The sequence below is a fragment of the Asterias rubens genome, chromosome 6 (genome assembly GCF_902459465.1).
Source record: "Asterias rubens chromosome 6, eAstRub1.3, whole genome shotgun sequence".
Taxonomy (NCBI): Eukaryota; Metazoa; Echinodermata; class Asteroidea; order Forcipulatida; family Asteriidae; genus Asterias; species Asterias rubens.
In genome coordinates this window covers 768,926-794,916 of record NC_047067.1, presented here as the reverse complement: position 1 = coordinate 794,916, position 25,991 = coordinate 768,926, and the positions used below count along the sequence as shown (strand labels likewise).

At 37.7% G+C, this 25,991-nt stretch overlaps 1 protein-coding gene across 1 annotated transcript in view; it reads right to left on the bottom strand.

Moving 5' to 3' along the window:
* Window positions 1-21,683, bottom strand: part of LOC117291299 (sialidase-4-like) — a 44,194-nt gene extending 22,511 nt beyond the window's left edge. The window contains exons 1-6 of the mRNA XM_033772937.1: window positions 21,492-21,683; window positions 14,178-14,217; window positions 13,119-13,289; window positions 11,926-12,155; window positions 3,337-3,417; window positions 2,246-2,421 (exon numbers count right to left, since the gene is read on the bottom strand). Coding sequence (XP_033628828.1) covers window positions 2,246-2,421; window positions 3,337-3,417; window positions 11,926-12,155; window positions 13,119-13,289; window positions 14,178-14,217; window positions 21,492-21,537 — 744 coding nt within the window. The 5' untranslated portion in view covers window positions 21,538-21,683. The remainder of the gene's footprint in view (window positions 1-2,245; window positions 2,422-3,336; window positions 3,418-11,925; window positions 12,156-13,118; window positions 13,290-14,177; window positions 14,218-21,491) is intronic.
* Window positions 21,684-25,991: the final 4,308 nt, after the last annotated feature.

Genomic DNA, 25,991 nt, shown 5'->3' with positions numbered 1-25,991 from the left:
TAAACAGGTTGACAAAATTGTGCATAACCAAAGAAAACTGTGTTTACTTCCCCCGATTAATTATTTTAACCTCAAAACACTTTTGCAAAACTTAGCATAATCATTCTTTTATAATGTGAAAGCAACAAAAAGATTTTTCAGTCTTTGGCAACAAAAATAGAGCAGGGTTGAGAATTGTGAATAACCGTAATAAATCAATCTGTTTCTAGGCCCAATTCAACTAGCCACCATTGCTTATTATATATGGCTGGCGAGCATCACTGCATCACCAATATAATGCTTATGGTACCCTTCTAAATAACTCATTCTAAATCCACCTCCCATATATAATGACACCATGATAGTATCATGAGCCTTTAACCAGCAGGGCGGTAACGCTTGCCAGCCTTAAGCCATTTTCTAACGACAGCAATTTAACAGGGGTCTCTTACTTAATAGATTATGGTATGAAACTTTACAAGTTGCACTTCATGTGAAAGGACAACAATGATTCGACTGTCCGAGGCCCCTGGTGAAATCTTCTCAAATTTGCCATCTTTTATGGTCAGTATAAACATAAGGCCCATTGTCCTTTCACATGAGGTGCATTAGGTTAATTTCACAACCATGCTAAAAATTAAACAAGGGACCCATGTTAAATTGCTGACGTGTGAAAGGGCTTTTACCTGCTACTGACAACAATAAAATTAATCTTTGCTCTAGTCTTGAATTGTTTTCAGTGTTTTTATTCCTGCAGATCAGTTCCCATTGCGTGATAATATATTTCACAATATAGGTTACTTAATGGAAGTAAACAAACGTTTTCAGACTGTCCTGCCAACTCCTTTAAGAAAATATTTCTGAAGAGTCGAATCAAGAGCAGAGGACCACGTTTGATTAATGATCTTAACTTATGATCTTAATAATCTAAAGTACTGTGCAAGCACACATGCTTGAGTCCTCTTACTCCAGACGCCTTGAAGAAGCTTCCCGCATTATCTTGTTATCCCTCCGTGCCCGAAACACAAGTCCTTTCATCATGGTAATATTCAATCCAGAAATAAGGCCAACGATATTTGAATTTCAATCTACATTTACACAGGGAGTAATTAACTAGGGGCAATAACAGTTTACCTTGGAGATGTTTGTTTCTGTTCTATCTGATTATAGTCATAGACGAGGTTGATTGATTCAGTTGCAGCCATATCCAGCTTTTGACTGTACAGTCTACAACTATTTTGGTTTAATTATGTTTTATTTATATTTGGTTTGCAATAACACCATGTGTATATCTACTTGCCTGGGGGGGGGGGTAAAAAAAATCAGTTGGCACAACTACTTTAACTAGCTAATAGGATCGTTTTTAACTACACTAACACGGAGTGAGTTCTTAATTGGTCTCAATGTTTTTAACTACACTAACACGGAGTGAGTTCTTAATTGGTCTCAATGTTTTTAACTACACTAACACGGAGTGAGTTCTTAATTGGTCTCAATGTTTTTAACTACACTAACACGGAGTGAGTTCTTAATTGGTCTCAATGTTTTTAACTACACTAACACGGAGTGAGTTCTTAATTGGTCTCAATGTTTTGACTAGCTTGTTCTAGCCATCATCAGGAGACTATTATTTTCAGCCAAGTTCAATTTATACTCATAAATCCTGACAATTTCTCCTTGTGTTAGTAGAAGCAATTAATGTACTAGCCCATCCCCTCACCTATTGAACCATCTTAGTGAGGTCTAGTTTGGGCTTAGTGTAGGACTAATTTTTTTGTCCTGGGCTCTTTGGGGGGGGGGGGGGGGGGGTTGGAATTGATGTCTTTTTACCTTGTACCATTGTGGATCTTTTTTGTGCGTGTGTTTTAATTTTTAATTGTTAGTTTCAAGTTTTTATTTCAAATTTTATTTTCAAATTTTAAGTTTATGTTTTAAAATGTTGTATCCATTCTGTAATTGGTGCGTGCGCTGTGTTGGATTTTGTCTGAAATAAAATCAAGATTAATTTAACTATATTGTTTTTGTTAAGTTTGATTTGCAATGGATTATTATCACGTACATATAAACATCTGTACAGTCTATACTTTGCCCATCTTCAACAAGAAACAAATTTAAAAGTAATTTTTTTATATTTCTGGTACAAAAACCAGGAAGCCTCATATGTGTACTTAACCCCTGCAACTCGTGAGCCTAAGGAAATCAGTGAATAACGAGGAAACAGAGTTATACATAAAAAGAATGATTCAGCTGTTTATGCAAAACCTACCTGGCATTCATTAGCATTAACGAGTTGACCCTCAAGGTCAAAGGCCGCTGGAACACTGCCACCTCTTTCCCAGGTATCTCCACCATCGTCACTGTATATCACCATTGATCGACTCTGGGCACCGTAGAAACAGTCAAAGAATTCCAGAATCTTGTGCTTGATTTCAGATAAAAAACCTTCATAACCAAATAAAACAATCAAACAAATTTAAACTTATATATCTTATGGAAAAACCTTGTAAAAAAAACAACGACAATGAAAAGTGAAAAGCTGTTTCTTTTTCCGTCCTCTATTTCAATTGCTCATTTTGATGTTTTAACCTATAAAAGTACAATGGTGCATACTAATATGTGCACTATTTTACTTTGAAACAAACATAGGTAAATATAAACCTCAACATAAGAAAGTCTTAGTGCTTTGTTAGAATCGAGCCAAGATTCAAGTTGTTATAGCCCTGCCCAAGCTTAAAAAAACACATCTAGCTTTTCTGATCAAAAAAATTAAGCATAATATTTAATAAGCACCAGCAATATGTATGTTGCAGAATGAATGACAGGTAATGTGGGTATTCAAACACACAGAGTGAGAATTCCGGGTCAAAATTCCAGGTCTGCATGCAGGAATGTACATTATTAAAAATGCAAGCTAGCTGACATTGGCAAGTTAAATATACATTGGCGTTTTGTTCACAGATCAATTACCTTAATCTGTATTTCATTACAGCTACATACATGAATATGAGAATAGTTGCATAGTCGCAGTTCTCTGGGCAGCCCAGGCTACCATGGCGCTCCAAAGGATTTTTAAGCACATTTTCAACCCCTATCCCAGCAGGTACCCATTTATACTCCTGGTTGTAGAGAAGCAATTATAGTAAAGTGTCTTGCTCAAGGACACAAGTGTCATGACTAATTGACAAAACCACCAGAACTTGAATATGATGCTCTAAACTGCTCAGCCATGACACCTTATGCTTCAATGCATGGTCCTGTGATGAACAAACCATAGCTATGAATTTGGACACAACTATTCTATCAGTCCATTGCAATACCACATAGCATGATATGAAATTACTAAGAAGAACCACTTACCAGGATCTACAGGTGGTTTCCAGAAGACGTTTCCAGGAACGATGAGTCGACCTGAACTCAGTTGAATTCCATGCCCTGGTCCTATCACACATCAGGAGACAGAAAAAAAAGAGAAAAAAAATCAAAAATTAGAAGAATTAACATTCCCATTGCACTGTTGAAAGCTGAGCATACAAAAACTAAAACCGAAAAGTACAAAGTATTCATACGAAAGCACACCCATGTACTTTCAAAAACATTTGCAAACATTTGCTGACCCATCCCATGATCTGACGGGTGAACAATCTCGCCTCGCAATTTCTTTTCCCCAGCATGTGCTGCTCGCTCGTAGCCTCTGGTATTGGTTAAGTAAAATGTGCCAGTACATTTTAGTTAGGCCACTTTATGCGCATGTTTGAGTATGAAAGCCTGTGAACGAGGCATCAAGGCATAGAGCAACTGGGCCCAAGTTCATAGTGCTGCTACGCACAAAAATTTGCTAAGCATGAAATTCCTCGATATAAACAGGATTACTAGCCAAATTTCCGTTTGTTGCATAGTGCTTGTTACTGGTATTCAGCTTTTGTTTGCTTATCCTGAAAATCACATGGAAATTTGGTTGGTAAACCTGTTTTTATCAAGAAAGAAAATTCATGCTAAGCAAATTTTTGTGCTAAGCAGCTCTATGAAATTGGGCCTTGGTCCCTCTCATTCTTCTTTGATCCTGCTGTGACACGTCTAACTGTTTGCTGTTTAAGGTCGCACAGTCGCTGCACAGAAAAATTTGAACACGTGAAACACCAAACAAGAGTTGCCTGTGAAAATCTGGGGTGGATCCAAGAATTCAGGGGTCAAAAATCTGGCCACCTACTGTTCCTAAAACAAACACATTTAAAAATAATTTCACTCCATCTTTGACTCACACAAAGAACTCTGTCTACAAGTTGTTTATTTCTGTAGTATCTTTTTAAAATCATCTGAAAGTCCTTAGCGTACACTTGATTCAACTGCAATATACAGTTTTATATAACACCCAAGCAGATCCTTGCCATTTGATTGGAGGATTGTCCGTCACGTGATAGCAAATAAAAGTACCATTGCACGCTGAGTCACTCACCGTGCTTTTTCGTTCCATCCGAAAAGTACCATTGCACGCTGCCAGCGTGCAATGGTACTTTTCGGATGGAACGAAAAAGCTGAGTAAAAACATCACTGCGTGCGCGTTGTCTTCGGTAACGCAGCAAGGCATATTAGTAAAATTACTAGCATTCGTCTTCTACAATTAAAAATTGGAGGCCTACGCTTTGTTTGTTTTGAAAGTTGTATCTTTCAATAAAAATGACAAAGATCTACTTGGATGTTATATAAAACAAATAATGAATGTTTTTCATTCGTGCAATGGTGCGAATATGTTCATTCGTTGAAAGCTGGAATGTTCCATTCAACTCGGCTCCGCCTCGTTGAATAGAACATTCCATCTTTCAACTCATGAACATATTTGCACCATTGCACTCATAAACATTCATTATGTGTATAATATTAAGTTGCGATTGATTTCAAATCTCTGTAGATGTCAATTATTGATGATTTACAAATGAGTAGTTCTCGTAGCTACATATACAATTGATTTCAAATCTCTGTAGATGTCAATTATTGATGATTTACAAATGAGTAGTTCTCGTAGCTACATATACAATGTCGATAAAGTAAAAACATCAACTTCTAAGTAGAAACAATCAGTAACAGTATAATTCTGAATTAACGTATTATTTCAGTTTCACTGCAAATTACTCAATTTTATGTAGACTTTAAATAATAAGAAACTTACCTATAACAATTTTGATGCTTACTTGCAGCAACTAACCAAAAATACTTTGCGTACAGGCTTTTATACTGCCACGCTGATTCCAAACGCTAATATGATTGGTCTAAGCTTGATTTGTGTATAGCAACCAAGATGGCGGCTAAAACTAATTTATTGCAGTCGGAAATCCTAAATATTGTTGCAACTAACTATTAATCTGTGCCTTTGTACTTCTTTAATTAATTAATGAATTTACACATAATAAAACTTCCAAAACGATGTGTTTGAATAATTATTGTGGAAATAAATTAACTTGATCACGTGATATAAACTAGTGACGTCGTCAAACAAAATGGAGTTTGATGTTGTTTAAACTTGATGTCAAAAATAACTTGGGTGATTTAGTTTAAACATTAAACACGATGTCAAAGGAACTTGGATAATAGCTGAGTAAAAATATGAGATTGGGACATTTACAGGTAATTATAACTTATACATGGCAAAGGAAAAAAAGACAATAATTTATCTAGGAGTACAGCTGACTTATCATTAACAATTGCGCTGAGACCCCGTCTCACGCCACAGTGCTTTCAGATGCTAGTGTCCAGTGCCTTTAAGACATAAAAATTTATCCAGTGAGGTGCATTCATAAACACTGTTATTTCTTCAGACAAGCCTTTTACATGTTCTTCTGTGTCCAAGGTAGCTCTGGGGATAGCTTGAAAAATTACCAGTTGCATTACGCAGTATTCTCACAATTTGATGCATATATGGAAAGTAAATTCCTTTTAGCATTTTAGTAAATACTTTCCAGTAAAAGCTTTTACTTTCTTTTTGTTCATATGGGGGTAGTGGACACTTGAAATTTTCAGGTAAAAGAAAATAATTTTTGGGGTTGAACAAAGAATTGACTAGAGTGGGATTCGAACCAACGACCTCCGGATTAACGTGCTGGCGCTCTACCAACTGAGCTATCTAGTCCTATATTGGCGGTGTCCCTATTTTGTCAATATCTTTGTTCGGGGTGCCAGTCAGAAGCCATACAACCGTGCCGTGTAGCCAGGGATCACACCCAAATTACAATACAACCTGGGAAGTGGCAGCGAGGGGATCACCTTAAGGGGATGTGACTTTTTGTTTCAGATATCAAGGGAAACTGACTGGGTAACCTTTGAAATGATTTTTGGGTTGAACAAAGAATTGACTAGAGTGGGATTCGAACCAACGACCTCCGGATTAACGTTAATCCGGAGGTCGTTAGCCTCGATCAAGGCGCTACAGCCAGCCGCGCCCTGCAAAATCCCAGTCCCCATCACTGAATTCCGCCAGCAGCGAACCCCCATACATAACACAGTGCATACAGTGTATACACACATACGTACTGTACATACACATTACCATCTGTACGGTACACGTACGGTACATGAGTACTTTCTAAGTAGCGCCTTGATGGTTTTGTATCTGCCAAAATTTAGAACGGAACTCAATATGCTAATGTTTACTAACAACCCATTCTCATGAGCCACGTGTACGAGGTTGAAAGTAGAACGACACAGCCGTACTCACTACTTCGCTATACTGTTCTCGCTGTACAATGTACTGTATACGTTTTTCGTGTATGCACAGCGTGCAGACTGCCGAATCGTGCCGCGCCGGGCCAAAGCACACTACGCCAACAGCCTTGAGTCAAGGCTAGGAGGTTGTTGGTTCGAATCCCACTCTAGTAAATTCTGTTTTCAACCCCAAAAACCAATTCAAAATTTACCCAGTCAGTTTCCCTTGTGGCTTATATTGGTAAAAGAAAATACTAGTTTTTATTAATACAACCCATTGTGCTAGACTTGTAGTTATATTAGCTGGCAGGTTTTTTACAGCGTTTACTATATATACAGAGTTGATCTATAGCAAACTTTTAATGGTCTATTCAATTGACTTTGTTTTAACGTAAGGCTTAACAGCTTCAGTGTGGTTCATTGGGTCTATCAACCTGCCGGCCCTCCTTATGATCAGCCTCTGCTGTTAAGATCACCGGAGACACGTACGGTGTTTGAGCAGTGACAACCATCAGGAGTCCGCCTGCATCAAGTGAACACCACACACACACCAGCAACACATACATAGACATCCTTCCATCCATTGTATTGAATCTGATTTCTTGAAGTTGTTTGATAAGAAGTTGGATGAGGATAAGGATGGATGAAATAGCATGAGCACACAGCTTGTAGGATTGATAGAGGGATTTAATGTAAAAGTACCTGGCTGACAAGTCAACTTGGTTGTACTTCCTTGTGAAACGCATGACGCACCAGTGAACTTCATCAATTATCTCAACTTGGGTTTTTCAATTGATTGAAATGTTATTCAATGAGGGTCGTAATGTCACAGGTAACCAAACCCAAATCCTACTGTCACACATAATAATAATAACAACAACAATGAATACATTTGTAAAGTGCCTAATGCAAAAACCTCTAAGCGCATAGTGGTGATGATGATTTACATAGAATTTGCATAATATGCTCTGGGCTGGTTTCACCTTCAAACTTCTGAACTCTGAGGTAAAGCAAGGTTTGAGTTATTGTAGGATGTTTGCTGTATTTACTTGACTGCAAATTTAACTTGGTTGTGTTTGTGCATGCTTCAAGCATCAAATCTTGTGGATTCTGCTGAGTAAACCAACGTAAACGTAAACGTATAAAACGTAAACGTAAACGTTAACATACGCAGAGGAACTTTAGTCATAATTGCAACTCCATCATTTAATCTCATTGTACTCAAGGCTTAAAGGGACATAAGCTAACAAGTTAAAAAACACAAATTGTGAATGTACTTAATGCAAACAAAGTGATGACAACAGTCCTTGAGGTTAACCTTTTGCCAACAGGAAAATACATAAAGAATTTAATAATTAATTTAAATCGTGATTATATTAGAGACTTCTTCTATTTTCTAGATGTGCATGAAAAAGCCTGGAGTGTACAGTGTATGCTTTAATCTATGATCACTGCATACATTTAAATGTTGATCAAGTCCGACTGGACACTATCTCCTGTACATTAAGCAATGGGGTCCGAGGCAATGCCCGTCCAGTCCGACCATATCATCCAATAGTTGTATTTTGCACTGCAGTCCTGTCAGGTCAACTGGATATCAACCAGGGCCCAATTTTATAAAGCTGTTTAAAAGCAGAAAATACTGCTAAACTAATTTCATGCCTGGCAAAACAATTGCGGAAAACCAGGTGGTAACCAGGGGGAAGACCCCGGCAGCTCTGATAAGCTTCTGGCGTTTGAGGGGTGAAAAACCAGGCCTCCATGTTCCTTAAACAGAAAATTATACACACTTTTTAAGCGATTCAGATCCATATCCCCATGGTTGTCAAATCTTAAGGGAAAAGTACAAAAGTAGTTCTTATCTGCTTTACTTTTTTCCTCCCATGCTGGCTCCATTTTCATCTGCTCTGTACTAAATTTCTATAATCCAATTTATTGTTAATTTATAGTTACCTGTAATCATCAAAATGTATCATTACCCTGAGCCAGTATGACATAAATTTGTTGTATTTATATATAAATCTTCACTTATACCTACATTCACTCCATCTTCAACTCTGACAAACAGCTCAAGTCTTCAAGGTATTAGTTTATGTAATATCTTTAATCATCTCAATGACAAAGACTAGTCACAAATTTACCTTAGTGTATATTTGATTCAACTGCAAAATGCAGTTTGATTAAGCAGCCATGATGCCAAATCTCTCTTGATGTCATTACTGATGTTTTACAAACGAGTAATTCTCATAGCTATACATTGTGCTACATGTCTAGGTTTGTACTATTGTAGCTTTATAATCTTGCAGGTTGTTTACAGCGTGGTACTAGCAGGCACTAAATCATAAACATCGTTGAGGAGTTGAACTTTGCAGACTTTTAATCCTCTATTCAATTTACTTTGTTTTGTCATAAAGCAGTTTCAGTTTGGTCAATAATTTGTTGTTATTATTAATATTGGTCCGGGGCCAATTTCATAGAGCTGCTTAAGCAAATTTTGCTTAAGCACGAAAATAGCTCGCTTATTTTACACATGTTACTGGCCAAAATTTCATGCCATATACATTGCTTATGACTAGTATTTAGCTGTTGTTTACTCAGCATAACAATTGAGTGGAGTCTTGGCCGGTAATCTAACTTTACTAAGCAATGAATTTGTTGCTTAAGCAAATTTGTGTGCTTAAGCAGCTCTATGAAATTGGGCCTTTTAAAGAATTCAAACACTTTGCAGCCCAAGAGCTGAATTGTGTTTAAAAGACAGAAAAATAAATTCATAATGGTTATGTACAATTGCAACAAAAAGGTAAACAAAACAGATTAAAAGGGGGACAAAATGCTTGTATTCCAGCTCCATTAAAAAAAAAACAAGGTCATGTAGTAGAATTCAACTGTTGAGAAGTGTGGTCAGAGATGGAATCAGGTTGTTTTTATACCTGTTGATTCTACACCTGATTGAGCAAAGTTTGTTAGTATTTCTAAGATTATTATTTCTGTTGGGTGGGAGCAAGCGTTTACCAAACTTAGAAAAAAGTTGTTGAAGTCTGACAGAAACAGGTGACAAACCAACCTGGGAATCAATTAAGTTACTTTAAAGGTCTTTACGGAACACCTTAAACTAAGTTTAACTACAGAATAACATTCCTCTAGTTTAAAAACTGCACAAAATTAATGATATAATTGCTTAATTGTCAATATTTTGGTATGGTCTCTCAGCTAAACTCTGTGGCTGTTTGACTACTTCATAGCTGGTGTTGGTGCTGCCCTCTGGTCGAGCATAGTCATACTCTGGGCTGTCAGTCTCTACTTCAACTGTTTGGTAGTAGGTATCTTGTGTTGAAGTTGTAGCCGTAGTAGGTTCCATGTAGACGCGATTCTTGTCATCCGTCGGTTGCAGCTCCATGTAGGGATCAGCTTTGGGAGTTTTGGTTTCTTTCTCTGCATTAAGACTTTTGATCAGACGGTTCTTTCTTATAATGCATAGGATGAGGAGTAGGATTATTGCAATGGCAATAACCAATACAAACACAAAAGCTACAACCAATGGAGTTGAAGATGAAAGTGAATCAGTCGTTGGAAGCAATGTTTGCAAGTCAGTGGTTTGGAATTCAGTTTCTCCTTGATTAGTATGATTTATGAATTGATCGGACCCAGTTGACCCAGATGTTGATGTTGTGGGATCAGATGAACAAGTAGGAACCACCACCGGTGTCGTCACTGCAATTGGTCCAATGGTACAAGATCGTTCCATATTGGGGAAATTGACTGATGAAATTATGCATGTGAATGCAATACAATTATCAGCTACGTCTGCTGTCAAACTAGATGTCCTGATGAGTGTATCGGTGTCATCAAGATGTTGAAATGTCCATGAAGTGTATCTAGAAGTATAATATGTGGGCCTGAGTGCCATCGTGACTGCTCGGTAAATGTTGTCAGACGTACATCTCATATTCAAAACTGTCCCTTCGCTTACTGTTATGGGTCCAGCTGGAAAGCATAAAGGGAAGGATGCATTGGGGAAGTATAACACTAAGAGTGTAACACTGGATGAGGCTATAATGTTGTACGCTCCGTCTGTTGTGGGGGAAACGACTTTGCAGACATACCGATTGGAATCTTCCCTCTGCACATTGATGATGGACAAGTTTTGAACAGTCATCCCAGTTATCATATCTGTCTGTGTATTAAAAGTGAATCGAGACTCCCTGGTAACAGTTACATCTCCAAGTCTCAGGACTTCATCTGGGTTTCCAGTGCTCCATGTGACAATGTGATCCGACTGGAGGTTCATAGCGGTACACCTCATATCAACCTGCCCACCCTCCTTACGATAAGCCTCTGGTGTTAAGATCTCAGCAGACACTGTTGGTTGAGCAGTGACAACCATCAGGAGTCCGCCTGCATCAAGTGAACACCAAACACACACCAGCAACACATACATACATGTAGACATCCTTCCATTCATTGTATTGAATCTGACTCCTTGAAGTTGTTTGATAAGAAGTTGGATGAGGATAATCATGGATGAAATAGCATGAGAAAACAGCTTGTATGAATGTAAGAGGGATTTAATGTACATGTACCTGGCTGACAAGTTAACTTGGTTGTACTTCCTTGTGAAACGCATGACGCACCAGTGAACTTCGTCAATGATCTCAACGCGGGTTTTTCATTTGAATAAAATTGTTATTCAATGAGGGTCGTAATGGCGCAGGTAACGAAACCCAGATTCTACTGCCACACATAATAATAATAATAACAACAATGAATACATTTGTAAAGTGCCTAATGCAAAAACCTCTAAGCGCATAGTGGTGATGATTTACATAGAGTTTGCATTATATGCTCCAAGCTTGTTTCACCTTCAAAATTCTGAACTCTGAGGTAAAGATAAGGTGGGGGTTGCGTTAATGGTTGCTGCTGTATGTACTTGACTGCATAGTTAATGTGGTTGTGTTTCTGCATGCTTCAAGCATCACATTGAAAGGAACTTCAGTCAGTATTTCCCTCCATAGTTACATCTAGTTGTACTACGGGCTCAAAGTTACAAAATAAGTTTAAAAACACAAATTGTGAATGCATTCTTTACAAACAAAGTGATGATACTAATTGTTGCGGATAACCTTTGCCGACTACATAAAGAATGATGAAGACAAAAATTAATGTAGAGAAAAATGCTTCTAGATCACAAGCAAATGTTACATGCGAGGAAAACCCACCAAGATTCAACTTCACCCAAACCCAAGCTAGACTCACCTGATGCATAAATATGTGGACGTGGATCCATCATCCCTAACGTCGTCTCTGTGACATCCCGCGGCTCGCTCCATGTCAGCCCGTTATCTCTCGATTTGGTCACCAGGATCTTCTGTTGGTACCCTTCACCCTTGATCAGGTCGGCTTCAGAGAGCTCTTGTGGGAAGGCGGTAAAGATGAGCAGTATTGTACTGTTTCGTTTATTGATGATGGGAACAGGGTTCATTGTTCTAAAATGGTCCAAAGAAAATCAAAACATTCAAACAAGTGTGAAAAAATTGAAATCAATGTCAATCAATCAATCAATCAATCAATCAGAGGGAATTTATATAGCGCCAAAATCAACCAATGTTGTTCAACGCTCAAGACAGTTGGGTGAAATTAATTAGGATTCACTTGTTGGAAAAGACAAAATATGAGGAGTTTCTTGAAAAAATGAACGTAAAAGTGTTTGATTAAAGTTAAGCCTGATACACGAGTACTTCATTTTATAAGGGCAAGGCACTTTTTCCATCGAAAAAGGCATATCAATGAGGGAAATCTACATTTAAACTGGAAAATTTCAAAAGGCACCAAGGCAACTAGTCGGGGGCAGGGAGGCAATTGCCTCCACTCCCTGTGAGGTATCAGGCCTGAGTAATCTCTTGTTTAGTACCATGTGTAATCAACTCCTCTTGATACAATTTTTCTATTGCTTTTTTTCAAGGGTTCCTTTGACTTTATCAAGCTGTACTGGTAAGTTGTATAGAAAATATAACATAACTGTGGAAAACATTTGTTGCCCCGGTTCACTTTCTGACTGAAAGTAACAAGGTTACACCCTCCCGTCCAGGTTTATACAAGTGTTAATTTTGAAGACAGTGTTCGGACATTTATTTTTATTGGAGGTCTGATTTGTACATTGTATATTGAGCAGGAAAGAGTTGCCAAAATGTGAAAATCCCTAGAAATGGCTTGCGAGACCTGCCCCCCACCCACTTATTTCAGAACCTACACCTCCTTAAATCCTGAAAATGGGACAATCCTGAGAAATTAAAACCTTCGGGATAAAAACCTGTCTCCCCCATTCTAGGGCAGGTATCTTACACTTCAATGTTCAGCAGCATTTTACATCCTTTTTTCTTTAGCACAAGCCTCAAGAAGTTTAAGGTGTGGCGTCGCCGTATCAATACCGCAATAATCATTTATCGTACCTGTAATCCGACAGTGATGCTATAACTTGTATGTCTCCCCACAGCACCTCCCCATCTTTCAAGATGCCCCTCCGCAGAACCAGATCCATGCTCCCCCAATCCCGAAATGAAGTCTTCCGCGCCTCGCAAAAGGCCAAAAAGGTCCGTCGATTGTAGACAATGGCTGGGATTCTGAGTTGGGAGATAACAATAGGGATCTGAACTTTGGAATTTGTAGGATCGTCGACACCGGATGATTTTTTTTCAGGCAAAGCTTTTCAAATATTAGGCGATCATTAAATAATGTTATTTGATATCTGCAATAACCATCAATGAATTTATTTCCAAAGGGTAAGATAAATTACCTGGAAGATTATCTCTATAAAAAGTCAGCCTATTGAAACCATCGATTAATAATCAACAATGCCTTACAGTTTTTGTTTCTTTTTCTTTTACAATTGTTTGTGAATCAGCCATTTTAAACACTTCCTTTATGAAATCTAAGGCACTATAGATAGAATTTAAGATGATGAAATTTTATAACATGGAAAGGTTTGCAGTAAGACCATGTAATGACTATCTCTAAATGAGTTGGGGTGGTTCTGAAATGAACCGGTGGTTTCAACTCGACGTTTCAAATCCTACTAATGAGGATCTGGAAAGGTTTGCAGTAAGACCATGTAATGACTATCTCTAAATGAGTTTGGGTGGTTCTGAAAAGAACCGGTGGTTTCAAATTGACATTTCGATCAGTCAGAGCATACCGATTAAAACGTCGAGTTGAAACCAACCATTACTTCGAAGTGAAGTGTTTTATAAAATGCTTCATATTATCAAAGCTGCTGTAGGCTTCTAACCAAAAATTTGTATGGCCATTAACTTTAAGAGTGAATACTGTCCCTTTAAAACAAGTCCTTCATCAATGTTACATTACACAGCAGTATGGGGGGGGGGGGGAAATTGACCATAGCTCAGAAAAGCGTATAGACCCAATAGGTGAACATCACTCATGTACATCAAATTTAGAGCCAAATAATTTGAATCTGTACAAAATATTAAGAATACTTGCAGCATATTTACCTGAATGTGTTGTAGCCATAATCGCCTTGCCCAAAAATCTCTACAAGAAATAGAGAGAGAACAATGAAAGTAACATTTTAAATGGTCATGTAGGCCAACTGCTACAAAAACTTACCAAGATGTTTCCCATTAAGATTAACTTGAATGGAATTAACAAACATTTGTTCTAATTTTAAAGACTGGTAAACAAGTGTGCACTAATTTTAAAGACAGGTAAACAAGTGTGCACTAATTTTAAAGACAGGTAAACAAGTGTGCACTAATTTTAAAGACAGGTAAACAAGTGTGCACTAATTTAAGAGTCAAACTCATCATACACAAACAAATAATCAATACAATTTTGCTTCAAAAGGTAAAACCAATGCATTTTGGTTAGTGTCATGCTGTGCAAAATTGCTTGACTTTCACACAAAAATGGCAAGCCCCCTAAGCACTATGACATCACCCCTTTATTGGACATGATCCAACCGACATTTTAGTGGAAAATGCACAGCAATAAAGATAAACAACTTTAATCAACGATCTGGTTTTACGTTTTATTTATATTTTTATAGGTATTTGGAAGCATTTAGGGAGCCACTATCAGCAATCAGCAGGGGAAAAAACCTGTTAAAACATTGAGGAATGGGGAGGGGGAGTTTTTCTGATCAAATTTCAACAGAATTACACTGATAGAAATCACATTTGTAACCAAATAATAACTTAACCCAACAAAAACAAGGATAAATAGTCAAAGTTGATCTTTAATGTTGCTGATTCACAAGCAACCCATCAGCCAATTGGTTGGTTCGTCATTCCATACACACTGCTCTAGAATCTTTTCAACACATTTACATTAAGGAACTTCCATGCACATCTGTCAAGTGGTCATTAAATGGATTCAATAATACATTATAAACAACAAAATTATGAATGCAAATGGCCTTTATGCTTTGAGCTTAAATTGTATGTTTATGCAGGTAGAATCTCCATCAATAAGGGCTTGAATCCACAAGACTGCAAGGCTTTAGCTTAAAGGTAGTTGGACACTATTGGTGTTTACTCAAAATAATTATTAGCATAAAACCTTACTTGGTATCGAGTAATGGGGAGAGGTCGATAGTATAAAACATTGCGAGAAACGGCTACCTCTGGAAGTAACGTAGTTTTGGTAAAAGAAGTCATTTTCCACGAATTTGATTTCGAGACCTCAGATTTATAATTTGAGGTCTCGAGATGAAGCATCTGAAAGCACACAACTTCATGTGACAAGGGTGTTTTTTCTTTCATAGTTATCTCACAACTTCGTCGACCAATTGAGCTCAAATTTTTACAGTTTTTTTTATTTTATGCAATGCATGTTGAGATGCACCAAGTTAGAAGACTACCAATAGTGTCCACTGTCTTTAAAACGTTTACTGGACCAGACAACCACGACAAGTTGAAATATGGGGGAGTGAAAAAGCTGCAGACCAGTGAAATGACAAGCTAGCTTTTCTTGTTGAATAAAAAGTCAATGAGTTCAATGTGTATCAAATCAAAGGAAAGGCAGTTAACATATAAGTAGCAGACACCTCTATGAGGGAAATATAAATTTCCCATTGAACACTTTGAGAGGCACCAAGGCAATGACCAGGGAGCATGGAAGCAATTATTGCCTCTGCGAGGAACGACCATCCCCCTTCTCACATTTACATAGACAAGTTCCTTTGACAGAGTCCGCATATTTACAAACAGTATCTGACCTCCTCACTTCTTTATTTGTACGGCATCTCATGTTGACAAAATGAAAATGCAGAATTTAAAAAAAAGCAGACTGTCAAAAGATCAAATGTAATCCGTTGACTTATTGAAGGTTGCTGTAAATGTCATCACATGACCTGACCCAGAATAATGGAATTATCTCTCAACAAATCTTATTAAAAATGGGGTTTTAGTGCTCGCTGATGACAAAATAACCTACATACCACCATACAATGTATGTATGTGTACCAAGATTGCACTGCATACACATGAGAAACTTGATCACTAAATGAAAGATCTGTACCCATTTCTTGAAGAATTTTTGTTCCATTGATGTATTTTGTTATATCTTTTTTTCATTCACAATTCTGTTGTTATTTGTTTCACAATGTTTTGTATTTCTTCCTATGTTTTGGGGGGCCTGGTTTTTTGTTTTATTTATTAAAATTGGTATGTTTAAATTTTGTTTTGTTTTATGAAATTTCATAATGTTTCTATTTCTTCCTCCTTTGTTAATGATTTGTATTATTTTTTTGCTGACTTTTGCTATATTTTATTTAGGCCTATCTGTTGAAATTTAAATTTATTACAATTTATTACAATTGACTCAATTTACATCTTTTTAGGGGGTTGGTGGGGGTTGAATGGAAATTGTTTTTTTTAAACTCTTTTACAACTTGTGCATAACATCAAATCTACTTCATTCAGATTGTACTCAAATCAATCAAATTTGGTATTTTCAAATAATTGAAAAGAGTTTTAAAAAAGGCATGTTTGTGTTTAAAGGCAGTGGACACTATTGGTAATTACTCAATAAGCATAAAACCTTACTTGGTAACGAGTTACTGGGAGCTGTTGATAGTATAAAACACTGTGAGAAACGGCTCCCTCTAAAGTGACGTAGTTTTCAAAAGACGTGATTTTCCACGAATTTGAATTCAAGACCTCAGATTTAGAATTTGAGGTCTTGAAATCAACTTATTTGAAAGCACGCAACTTCGTGTGACAAGGGTATTTTTCTTTCATTATTATCTCGCAACTTCGATGACCGATTGAGCTCAAATTTTCACAGGTTTGTCATGTTAGGCATATGTTGAGATACACCAAGTGAGGAGACCGGACTTTGGCAGATACCAATAGTGTACACTCCAGTGTCTTTAAGTCTCATACATTGAAATAAACACTTTGTTGGTTAAGTGAGAAAATAAATCCAAACAGCATTTTTACATTTAAGAAAACAACTAAATAAAAAAATACAACATTTCAGTTTGATACATACATCAAGTCTTTCTATTTGAAATTTTGTGGACAATTTAAAATTTAGTCAGAATTTGATTTCCCCAGGTTGTATCACAAAACTGTGATATTTTTTTATTTTCTCTAGTAAAATACAAATACAAATGATATTGTGAATTTTTCTATCCGTAAGGCAAATCCCATGGACTCTTAAATTAAAAAACACATTAAGTGTCTTTGTGACTTTTAATTACAAAAATATTCTAAAATGTATAATTTGTCAGTGAATATGTCTACCCAAAAAGCAATCTCAACCCTTAAAAATATATTTCATGTGAGATGCCTTGGCCTTTCAAAATGCTAAATTGTATTTTCGCAGAAATATGCATTTGTGATTATTTACAGAGAGCATGAATGCTCCTTTGAGGAAGATGCAGTACGTGGAGGCAAGAAAGCATACATGATGAAGAAAGACTGTGTAGTGAAGTTCCACGTCCTTCTTACATCATACGAGTTGATCACCATTGATACTACTACCCTACAATCTGTAGACTGGGATGTCTTGGTGGTTGATGAGGCTCATAGACTCAAGAATAATCAGTCTAAGGTATGTGGTTTAAGATCTTATTTACTTTGAGGAATCACTAAAAATAATCCAAACCTAAACTGACTGGTGCAAGATGGTCCTTGATACTATGAGACTATGTCTGAGTGAGTTGGTATGTGGCTATGGCTAGAATACTGTAAAGTCCTAGATCCTTCAATGTTGTTATTGCAGCTTATTGCCCTAGCCATAGCCATAGTCACTTGATACGGACCCGGCTTTCTATAAGGTCACAAAGGTATTCTGTTGATGCTGAAATGGTTGACTAATAATGGCTTACCTATCTAGGCCTGTATGATGGTTTGGATGTGTAGGGGGGTGTAAAAAAGAGAAAATAAGTTACTGATGATCCTCTTTTTTGTTTGCCGTTTAGTTCTTCAGGATTTTGACCCAGTACAACATTGGACACAAACTGCTTCTAACTGGTACCCCGCTGCAGAACAACCTAGAAGAGTTGTTTCATTTACTCAACTTCATGAGCCAGGAAGAATTCTCGTAAGTTTATAAGTTAGAAAGATTTGAACATTATCCTTTGACCTGGATCTTAAGTTTGTAGTTTTCAGGTTAATGTTAGCACCAACTGCTGATGTAGTTACTATGTAATGATGATATCAATGAGCATAGGTCTGAATGGCTCATTCCTGTAAACATAATTTATGCCAAGGCGGTGGAAACAGTCTGATTGTGTATAATGAGTTTTTTGTTAAACGCACAATGGCTAAGGTAATGGCAGTGCCTTTGTTGATGAGTACACCTAATGGGTTGTAATTAAGTTAGAGTTTTGTTCCATGACATCTGTTTCCCGGGAGTAATTGCGAGCCAAATTACGACTGAATGTCAATCTGAGGCCACGAAGGTTGCAGTCGACATTGAACTATTATTGTACGGTGCAAAATGATGTATTGTATGTTAATCTCTGAATAGGTTACCATGGTAAAATTGACTGCAGCTCTGGGAGGGGGAGGGGCATAGGGCACAAGGCTATGGGGGCGGGGAGATGGTTGCCACATTATTATCAAACATTCTGGCAATAAAACTAAGGATACTGTAGCTTGAAAAACTGTGGAAACCAGTAAATAAGGGTGCTTGCTATGTGAACCCGCAACACAGGGGTTTAATAGGTTCTACACCCTTGAGAGAACATATTACCCCATCACTTATTATAGGGAACTTCATTGGCTATCGAATATATAAGCGAATCCATTTTAAAATTGTTAGAACTTCTTGTTTTAAAATGTTTAAACAAAAATTATCCTTGATATATTTCCAGCTTACTGTTATGACACATTACGCTTCTCAACAATTTCTTCGGTCCACACTTGACATCACTCGCTTGAATGTTCCCCAAGCAAAGAAAATACTGACTGGTCAGAAAGTTTTCAGTGTAGCTGGGCCAATGATTTAGAACAAACTTTCTACTGATTATTAGGTAGGCAGGATAGGGGCAAGTGACTAGGGGAGAGTTGCTAAGTGCCTAAAGGAAATCTGCTTAATGACTTTTGGCAACTGGCTACAAGTCCCAAGTGACTTCGGGCAGGCAGCTACAATGTGGCCAAGTGGCTAAAGGGAAAGTGACCAAGTGTACTCAATGCCATAAAACAAATTTGTGTTTTAAAACAAAAAATAATCATTAATCAGGGTTTATAACAAAATAAAAACAAAAGAAATTAAAGCATGGCTACAAAGATCAAAAGAAAAGTCCAACTGTACATGTATCAGTCAGTACATCGCCCTTTTCTTGAGTGTAAAGAATGCTTCAAATAATTTATTGTTTTTATTGAGCCAAGCTCAGTGGATTTCCCGTTGGTCACAAATTAAAAGCTGAACACTCCTCCAATTTCCTGCCAGAGTTCAATATTGGTTCAAAATGATTAATAACCATTGTCAAAAGTCATTTGACGACAATATTAGAATATTACACAAAACAGCTGTCTGGTGAAATTGGAGTCTGTTGGAAGAACAAAACATTTTGAAATGTTTTAATTCAAAGGGGTTTTCAATGCATAAGAGGGTGCATTCTGTATGAATGTTTAATTCAAAGGGGTTTTCAATGCATAAGAGGGTGCATTCTGTATGAATGTTAAAAGGTTTTGTTAATGTGTTACTAATGTTCTCATTTTTGTTCTTCTATTTTTTTTTAAATAAAACAATTTAATTTACCCCTATATTTCAGTATGGCCATTTCAAATTTGTACGCGCTATTTTAAAACCATTTATTTTATGCCTTAGAAATATTCAGCTACATGTATGTGCTGTTGGTTGTTTCTGTAATAAAACTTAATAAGTAATTGATTGTTCTTTTTTGCTTGTATTTCGTTGTGTGCTCAGAAGGACAAAACAAATGTTAAAAGGTGGTAAAATAAATTAAAGTGCAACTAAAGAACCCTTAGCATGAAAATTTGACTGATTTCCAAAATAAATTCTGCACTGCGAATGGAAACAAAAATGACTTTGTGGGGTAATTCTAGCAACAAAAATGTAACATTAATGCCATGCCATATGCTTTTTGTCACAAGACATTTTATTACTCACATCAGGACCATGTGCTCTGGAATAAAAAACAGAATTTTAAAGCAGCCAGGCACACAATGATTTGCAGATATTTTATTTCAGTAAGATTTTTAAATCGAACCTGCAAAACTGTACAGTCCAAGTGACTTAACAGTTAAACAAGATGTCTGTCTTACTATGGGTCGCAAAATAACCTAGATTTAAGTTTTTGTTGAAACACTTGAGGAGTTTGGTATAAACATTGAAAGAACTTTCATATGGATCACTTAAATGGAGACATCAATAAGATCGATGTTAAAAGCAAGCCATAAAACCTAAAACAAGGTGGGCTAATGGAGCATACCTGTAGCATTATGGTTCTCCAAATATTAACTTTTTAATTATAAAAACTTATGTTTAATTTTGTGATGTAATTGATGGTGTCAAAACAAATAAGTCAAGGCTACTTCTAGAAATGGCTCCCCCGTGAGCTCCGGGGAGCCTTATTTTATAGTTTCTAGAAGTAAGAGCCACATAAACAAGTTATGGGTTGCAAAAAAAGTCTCAAGAGTCAAGGTGACAGTGACACATTCGGTCATCATTGTATTCATGTGACGCTTTACTTGTTGTGTCAGTCACAGCCAGTGCACTTAACTTACACTTGTCACGATATGATTATGAGTAAGATTATTTACTTCTAGCTAGGGTGTGAAGTGTATGCCTAAAAACTTTGTCACAGGCAGTGATGCTGACTTCATGTACAGAGCCACATCCACTCCGTATCCTTGGCCCCAGCACCTTTGATATAAAATTCTTGCACTTTTTTTGTCGGGTTCCCATAAACCACTTATCAGTACGATCAGTTGGCAATGATCATGGTTGCTACAATTGAAGGTTCATCAGTTGAGTTCATGGCAATTTAACCCTGAAGGAAGCAATGCATGGTGGTACAACCATTGTGTAACCACTCTTAATTTTAATAATCGGTGTACTTATTCTATGAACTGTTTTTAAGGCTCCCCCGGGGAGCCTTTTATTTGTCGGTGACCCATTCGGATTCCACCCATTCTACCTGCATAAAAAATTAACATGGTGGTGCAACCATGGAGGTAGAAATAGACGGACTGGCATCCTCCCTTCCCATATACTACAGCTTGTGTACTACTACTACTACTACTGTACTACTCTAGTAGTACAATTACTAGCTACACACACTCAACTGCAATGCATTGCAAGGGAAAGTCACAGGGGTGAAAACTTACCTGTCAACGGTGGAACCTTTACATTCGATCTCCTGTCAGCTATCATCTTTACTAGCAGGCAGCACCCTAAATCCAAGGTGTGTAGACGAAACCCACGAAAACTACAACAAGATCCTAATAATTCCAAGTTCGCAGATGAAGTCGCTACACAGTCCAGAGAATAACACAGCCAGCGCTAGTTCACATTGTACCAAAATGATTTGTATACAAAAACTACACTGTGTCATCGTCGCATGTCTATCAGCTGGTTCCTGGCTAGCCTTGTTTCAAACTCTGTGTTGTGGTTTTGTGGTGTACCTGATAGCGCCCTCTTGTGGATTAACCTCTGTGGGGTATGTGGAGCCAATCTGCGGAGAGTGATTTGCAGATGAGTACCACAATATCAGACTTGAAATTAAGTCTAGTATCTAGCTCCATGTGTGGTTGTGAGGTACGTCTAGTCTTTCGCTCGGCCCCAGCGGTCAGTCTGGGGACGAGCGAAGTCTAGTCTGTGAGTTAGACAGAGGGCGCCCAACCGCATTAACGGTGCAGAAAAGAATCGGAACAGTGTGTAAGGGGGAAAAGAATCATAGAAAAGGGTGGAATAAATGACGCTTCGATCGACCCTAGATAGCGGAGTCCTTCGCAAACAATAAACTTCGGACAACAAAGTACAAGTCACAAGAGAATGTTATTCTCAATTAAACTACCAATACGGTTACTTTTTGTAGAGCTAGGAAGGGAGTCATGTGATATAAAGATTTTTTTTCAAGACGTGTGCGCAACACTTCAACAACGAAAACAAAAACCTCAACATATATGAATCATGAATGTGAACTGGAATTAAAATGAACCAAAGATCATCAAAACGGACGCCCCCCCAAACAAAAGTTTCCCCCTCTCCCCTGAAGGAGGATTACTTATAACTTTCTCCACGGCTCAGGGGCGCTAAAAAGACTTTTGTACACAGTTTGCCCATGGAGGACAAATTAGATACTCCATGGTTTTGCCGTGTGTGTAGACAGAATGGCCGTTGGAAATTTTTGTTTCTGCCCGATTTTTTTTAAGGATTCCCTGTTTTGCATCGATTTAGGAGGGGGACGGAATTGGCAGAAGATTTTAACTGCGTACAATTAATTCTGACAGTGTTCTCTGTTTGAAACACCACCCCTCCCCCCCCTCCGGCCGGTGTCGCATGCAATTATGTCCTCGTATGCAATACTATCCGGAGGACATTTTTGCATATGCAACAATGTCCGCCGGACGGTTTGTATGCAATCGCAATCGTGTCCGCCCGGACGCTGCTGCATTATGCAACTGTGTCAAAACGGATACATTTGCATATGCAGTTGTGTCCGCCCCGTGCAAAACCGTCCTTACAGTAAATTAAACGCCCTTGGTCGGACGGAACACGTTCGCCATTTTTTTGCCAAGTGAATTTGATGAATGACATGGGAATGTTCGGCCGTTGGGTATTCGCTTCATGCTGCATGTATGTAGGTTCAGTGCATGCACGCTCGCTTACGCGCGCACATGCATGTAGTACAGTCATGTACATGTCCGCCGGACGGTTTTTGAGTAGCCCCGGACACGATTGCATATGCAAAAGTGTCCGGAGCGGACAGTATTGCATGGCGGACACAATTGCATCTGACACCGGCGTTAATTTTCCATTGCGCAAATTCTCCCTCAACCCATACACCCGGCTACTGTAACGGTGAAACAATCTTTCTTCAGAACACAAGTTGTATATAATGGGAGTTGACAACTTTAAGGCACTGTATGGCTACTAATGAGTAATTACTCAACAACATAATTGTTAGCATTATTTTGGTAACGAGCAATGGAGAGCTATTGGTTCAATATGAACATTTTGAGAAATTGTTCCCTCTGGATTAATGTAGTTTTTGAGAAAGAAGTAATTTCTCACTCAAATAATTATTTGAATTGAATTCGAGATCTCGGCTGTTCGTGACGTCAATCGAGGCGCGATGAATCACATGCAGTGTCAACCAAAGATAGTGATGCTTGGCGCAAGCTAAACATGCCCTCAAAGTTGAAACAATACACGATTTTTTTCACGTTGGGCAAATGCTCCTTTAGGTTTGTTACGTCTTTCAAGTACTTTCTTCGACTTTCCCCACTAGCTGGAAAAATTGTTGGGATGGCGTCATGTTTTAGAAAAGAACCCACATGTTAATGTGTAGTGTATTCCGGATTCTCGAAGCACGACGACTCGAAGTGTTTGCTGCACAGTGCTGAAAAAGACGTCGGACCGGACCACTTTGCAAATTGACTCCATCTTTAGTGTTTTGCTGCATCCAGCAGCAATAAACCTGGTCGACATTGCCGGGGAAAAAAACAAGAAATAAAACTTTTTTCGAAACGTACAAACTCACGACTAGGACTTGAATGTACTTGCACGTCCGTGTGTTCGATGTTCGATCGAGGCAAAGTCTGCCTCGATTGACGTCACAAAAGGAGTAGGCGGAGTCACCCCCACACAACTTTATTATTTTGTTTTAAACATATAAATCGTTAAAAACAATTACTCAAAAAATTATTTTATTGTTCAGAAACATAAACTCTAATATTTGAAGATTTTTTTCTATTTCCAGGTGACTTTAATAAATCGGAGGAATTTATTCCTCGGTTACACCAAATAACATGTTAGAAACCAAGGTAAACTTGTAGGTAAAGTTTCATATGATTTGAGGTTGAATGACGAAAAAACTAGTCGCACCCCCGTAAAAAAAAGTGATCCCCTGGCTGCAACTTCCCAAGTTGTATGTTAAACTTTGTTGCGATCCCTGGCATCTTACTGCCCCCCCCCCGAACAAATACAACAATAGGATAGTTCAGTTGCATATGCAATAATGGCCTCCGGATAGTATTGAATGGAAGACATAATTGCATGCGACACTGGTGTGGTACGAGATCCCCCAGGTACTCTGTGGTCCCCCGCCCCTGTATATGGCGAACTTTGCACGAACTTCTTCTGATAGCGCCCTCTTTTTAATCATTCTTATTAATTTTCCATAATATTGGGTGGGTGGAGCTCGGGGACAGATATCCTAGGACGTCATTTTAAACTGAAGGTCGTTGGTTCTAATCCCGCTGTAGTATCCGTTTTCTTTGTTCAACATCAAACAGTTATTGATCGGGGTTAAAACCGACGATCTCCGTATTGATGGGCTGTTGTCTCAGGATGTTTTGTTCCCCACCACCGTAGTTGCAAAATTAACGTTTCTTGCCCTCCAACAAATGATACACAACCGCCCAGTCTCAAAGAGCTGCTACAAGCATAAAAACAGCTAAGCGCAAAGAAAAAGTTGCTTACTAGAGTAAGGTACCCGACCATTTCATTGACTAGCCAGGATCCTACTTAGTTTTGCTAAGCAGAATATTGTTGCAAGCATTTTATGCTCAAGTAGCTCAATGAAATTGTTAATAGTTGGGTGTGGGGGAGGGGGGCTTAATAAAACTTAAATCTCAAACGCTTCAGAAAATCACAACAAAGCATATAAGAAAACTTTATTAACCAAATTTTGAGAAGTATATTCCACTGGTCACTAAAAAAAACACCTTATATATTTAAAATTACATTAAAAATATACAAGTATAAATACAATCGTTTAAAAACATTGTTTTAAAATCTACAAATCTGTTGACCCACTGAGAAACTCTGGACATCATATATAACTTGAGGTCGATTCTTTAATTCTTTAAGCTCGGCCACTATTAGCTATAAATGTATGGCCGCCCATAATAAGTGTACATTAAACATAAACACACACATCACAGAGAACAATTTCTCATTTCTAAAGCAAAATGTTACACAAAATCCAGCGGTTGCTGCTCAAAAATTAACATTGCCCATAGCATAATTATTATGCAAGATTCAGTGTGCACAACACATCTACAGTATAAATTTGTTGTTGCATGGTAATGTTGCTTGATCAGTGAAATTGTTACCTTCACAATAACTTTCATAACTAACATGCAATTTAGAAGAAGAAAAAAAAATAGAATGTTTGTTTGTTATCATAAATCTATAAAGTTTGACATAAATTACTGATATGGCTGTAGACCTTTTCCCACGACCAAACGGCCATCTTGCTTTGTTTCTTTAATCAATGTAAGTTTTTCCTAAGCAACATTTTCCTGTGCTTAGCAGGTTACAGTGCTTACCGGCTTTGTGATATTGGGCACTGGTACATTATAATCATAATGGAATACAGTATCAGTGAAACTTAACAACAGTGGAGACATAAATTACAGTTAGCTCTAAAATTACAATTTAACATTTAGGCTTTACTACAGTTGCTTTACTTTAGTTGATAAACACTACACAACAAAGTTACAATAGTTAAGCTAGTACTGATAGCTAAAGTAGACAAAACAAATGTTTAATAAAAATGTGCTTTGCTTTTCGTTTTTGAATGGACGGATGGAAGTGGTACCTCAAAGTTCTAAGGATAGTTGTACCAATTAACACCAACAATGTGTCCAATTTTTTTG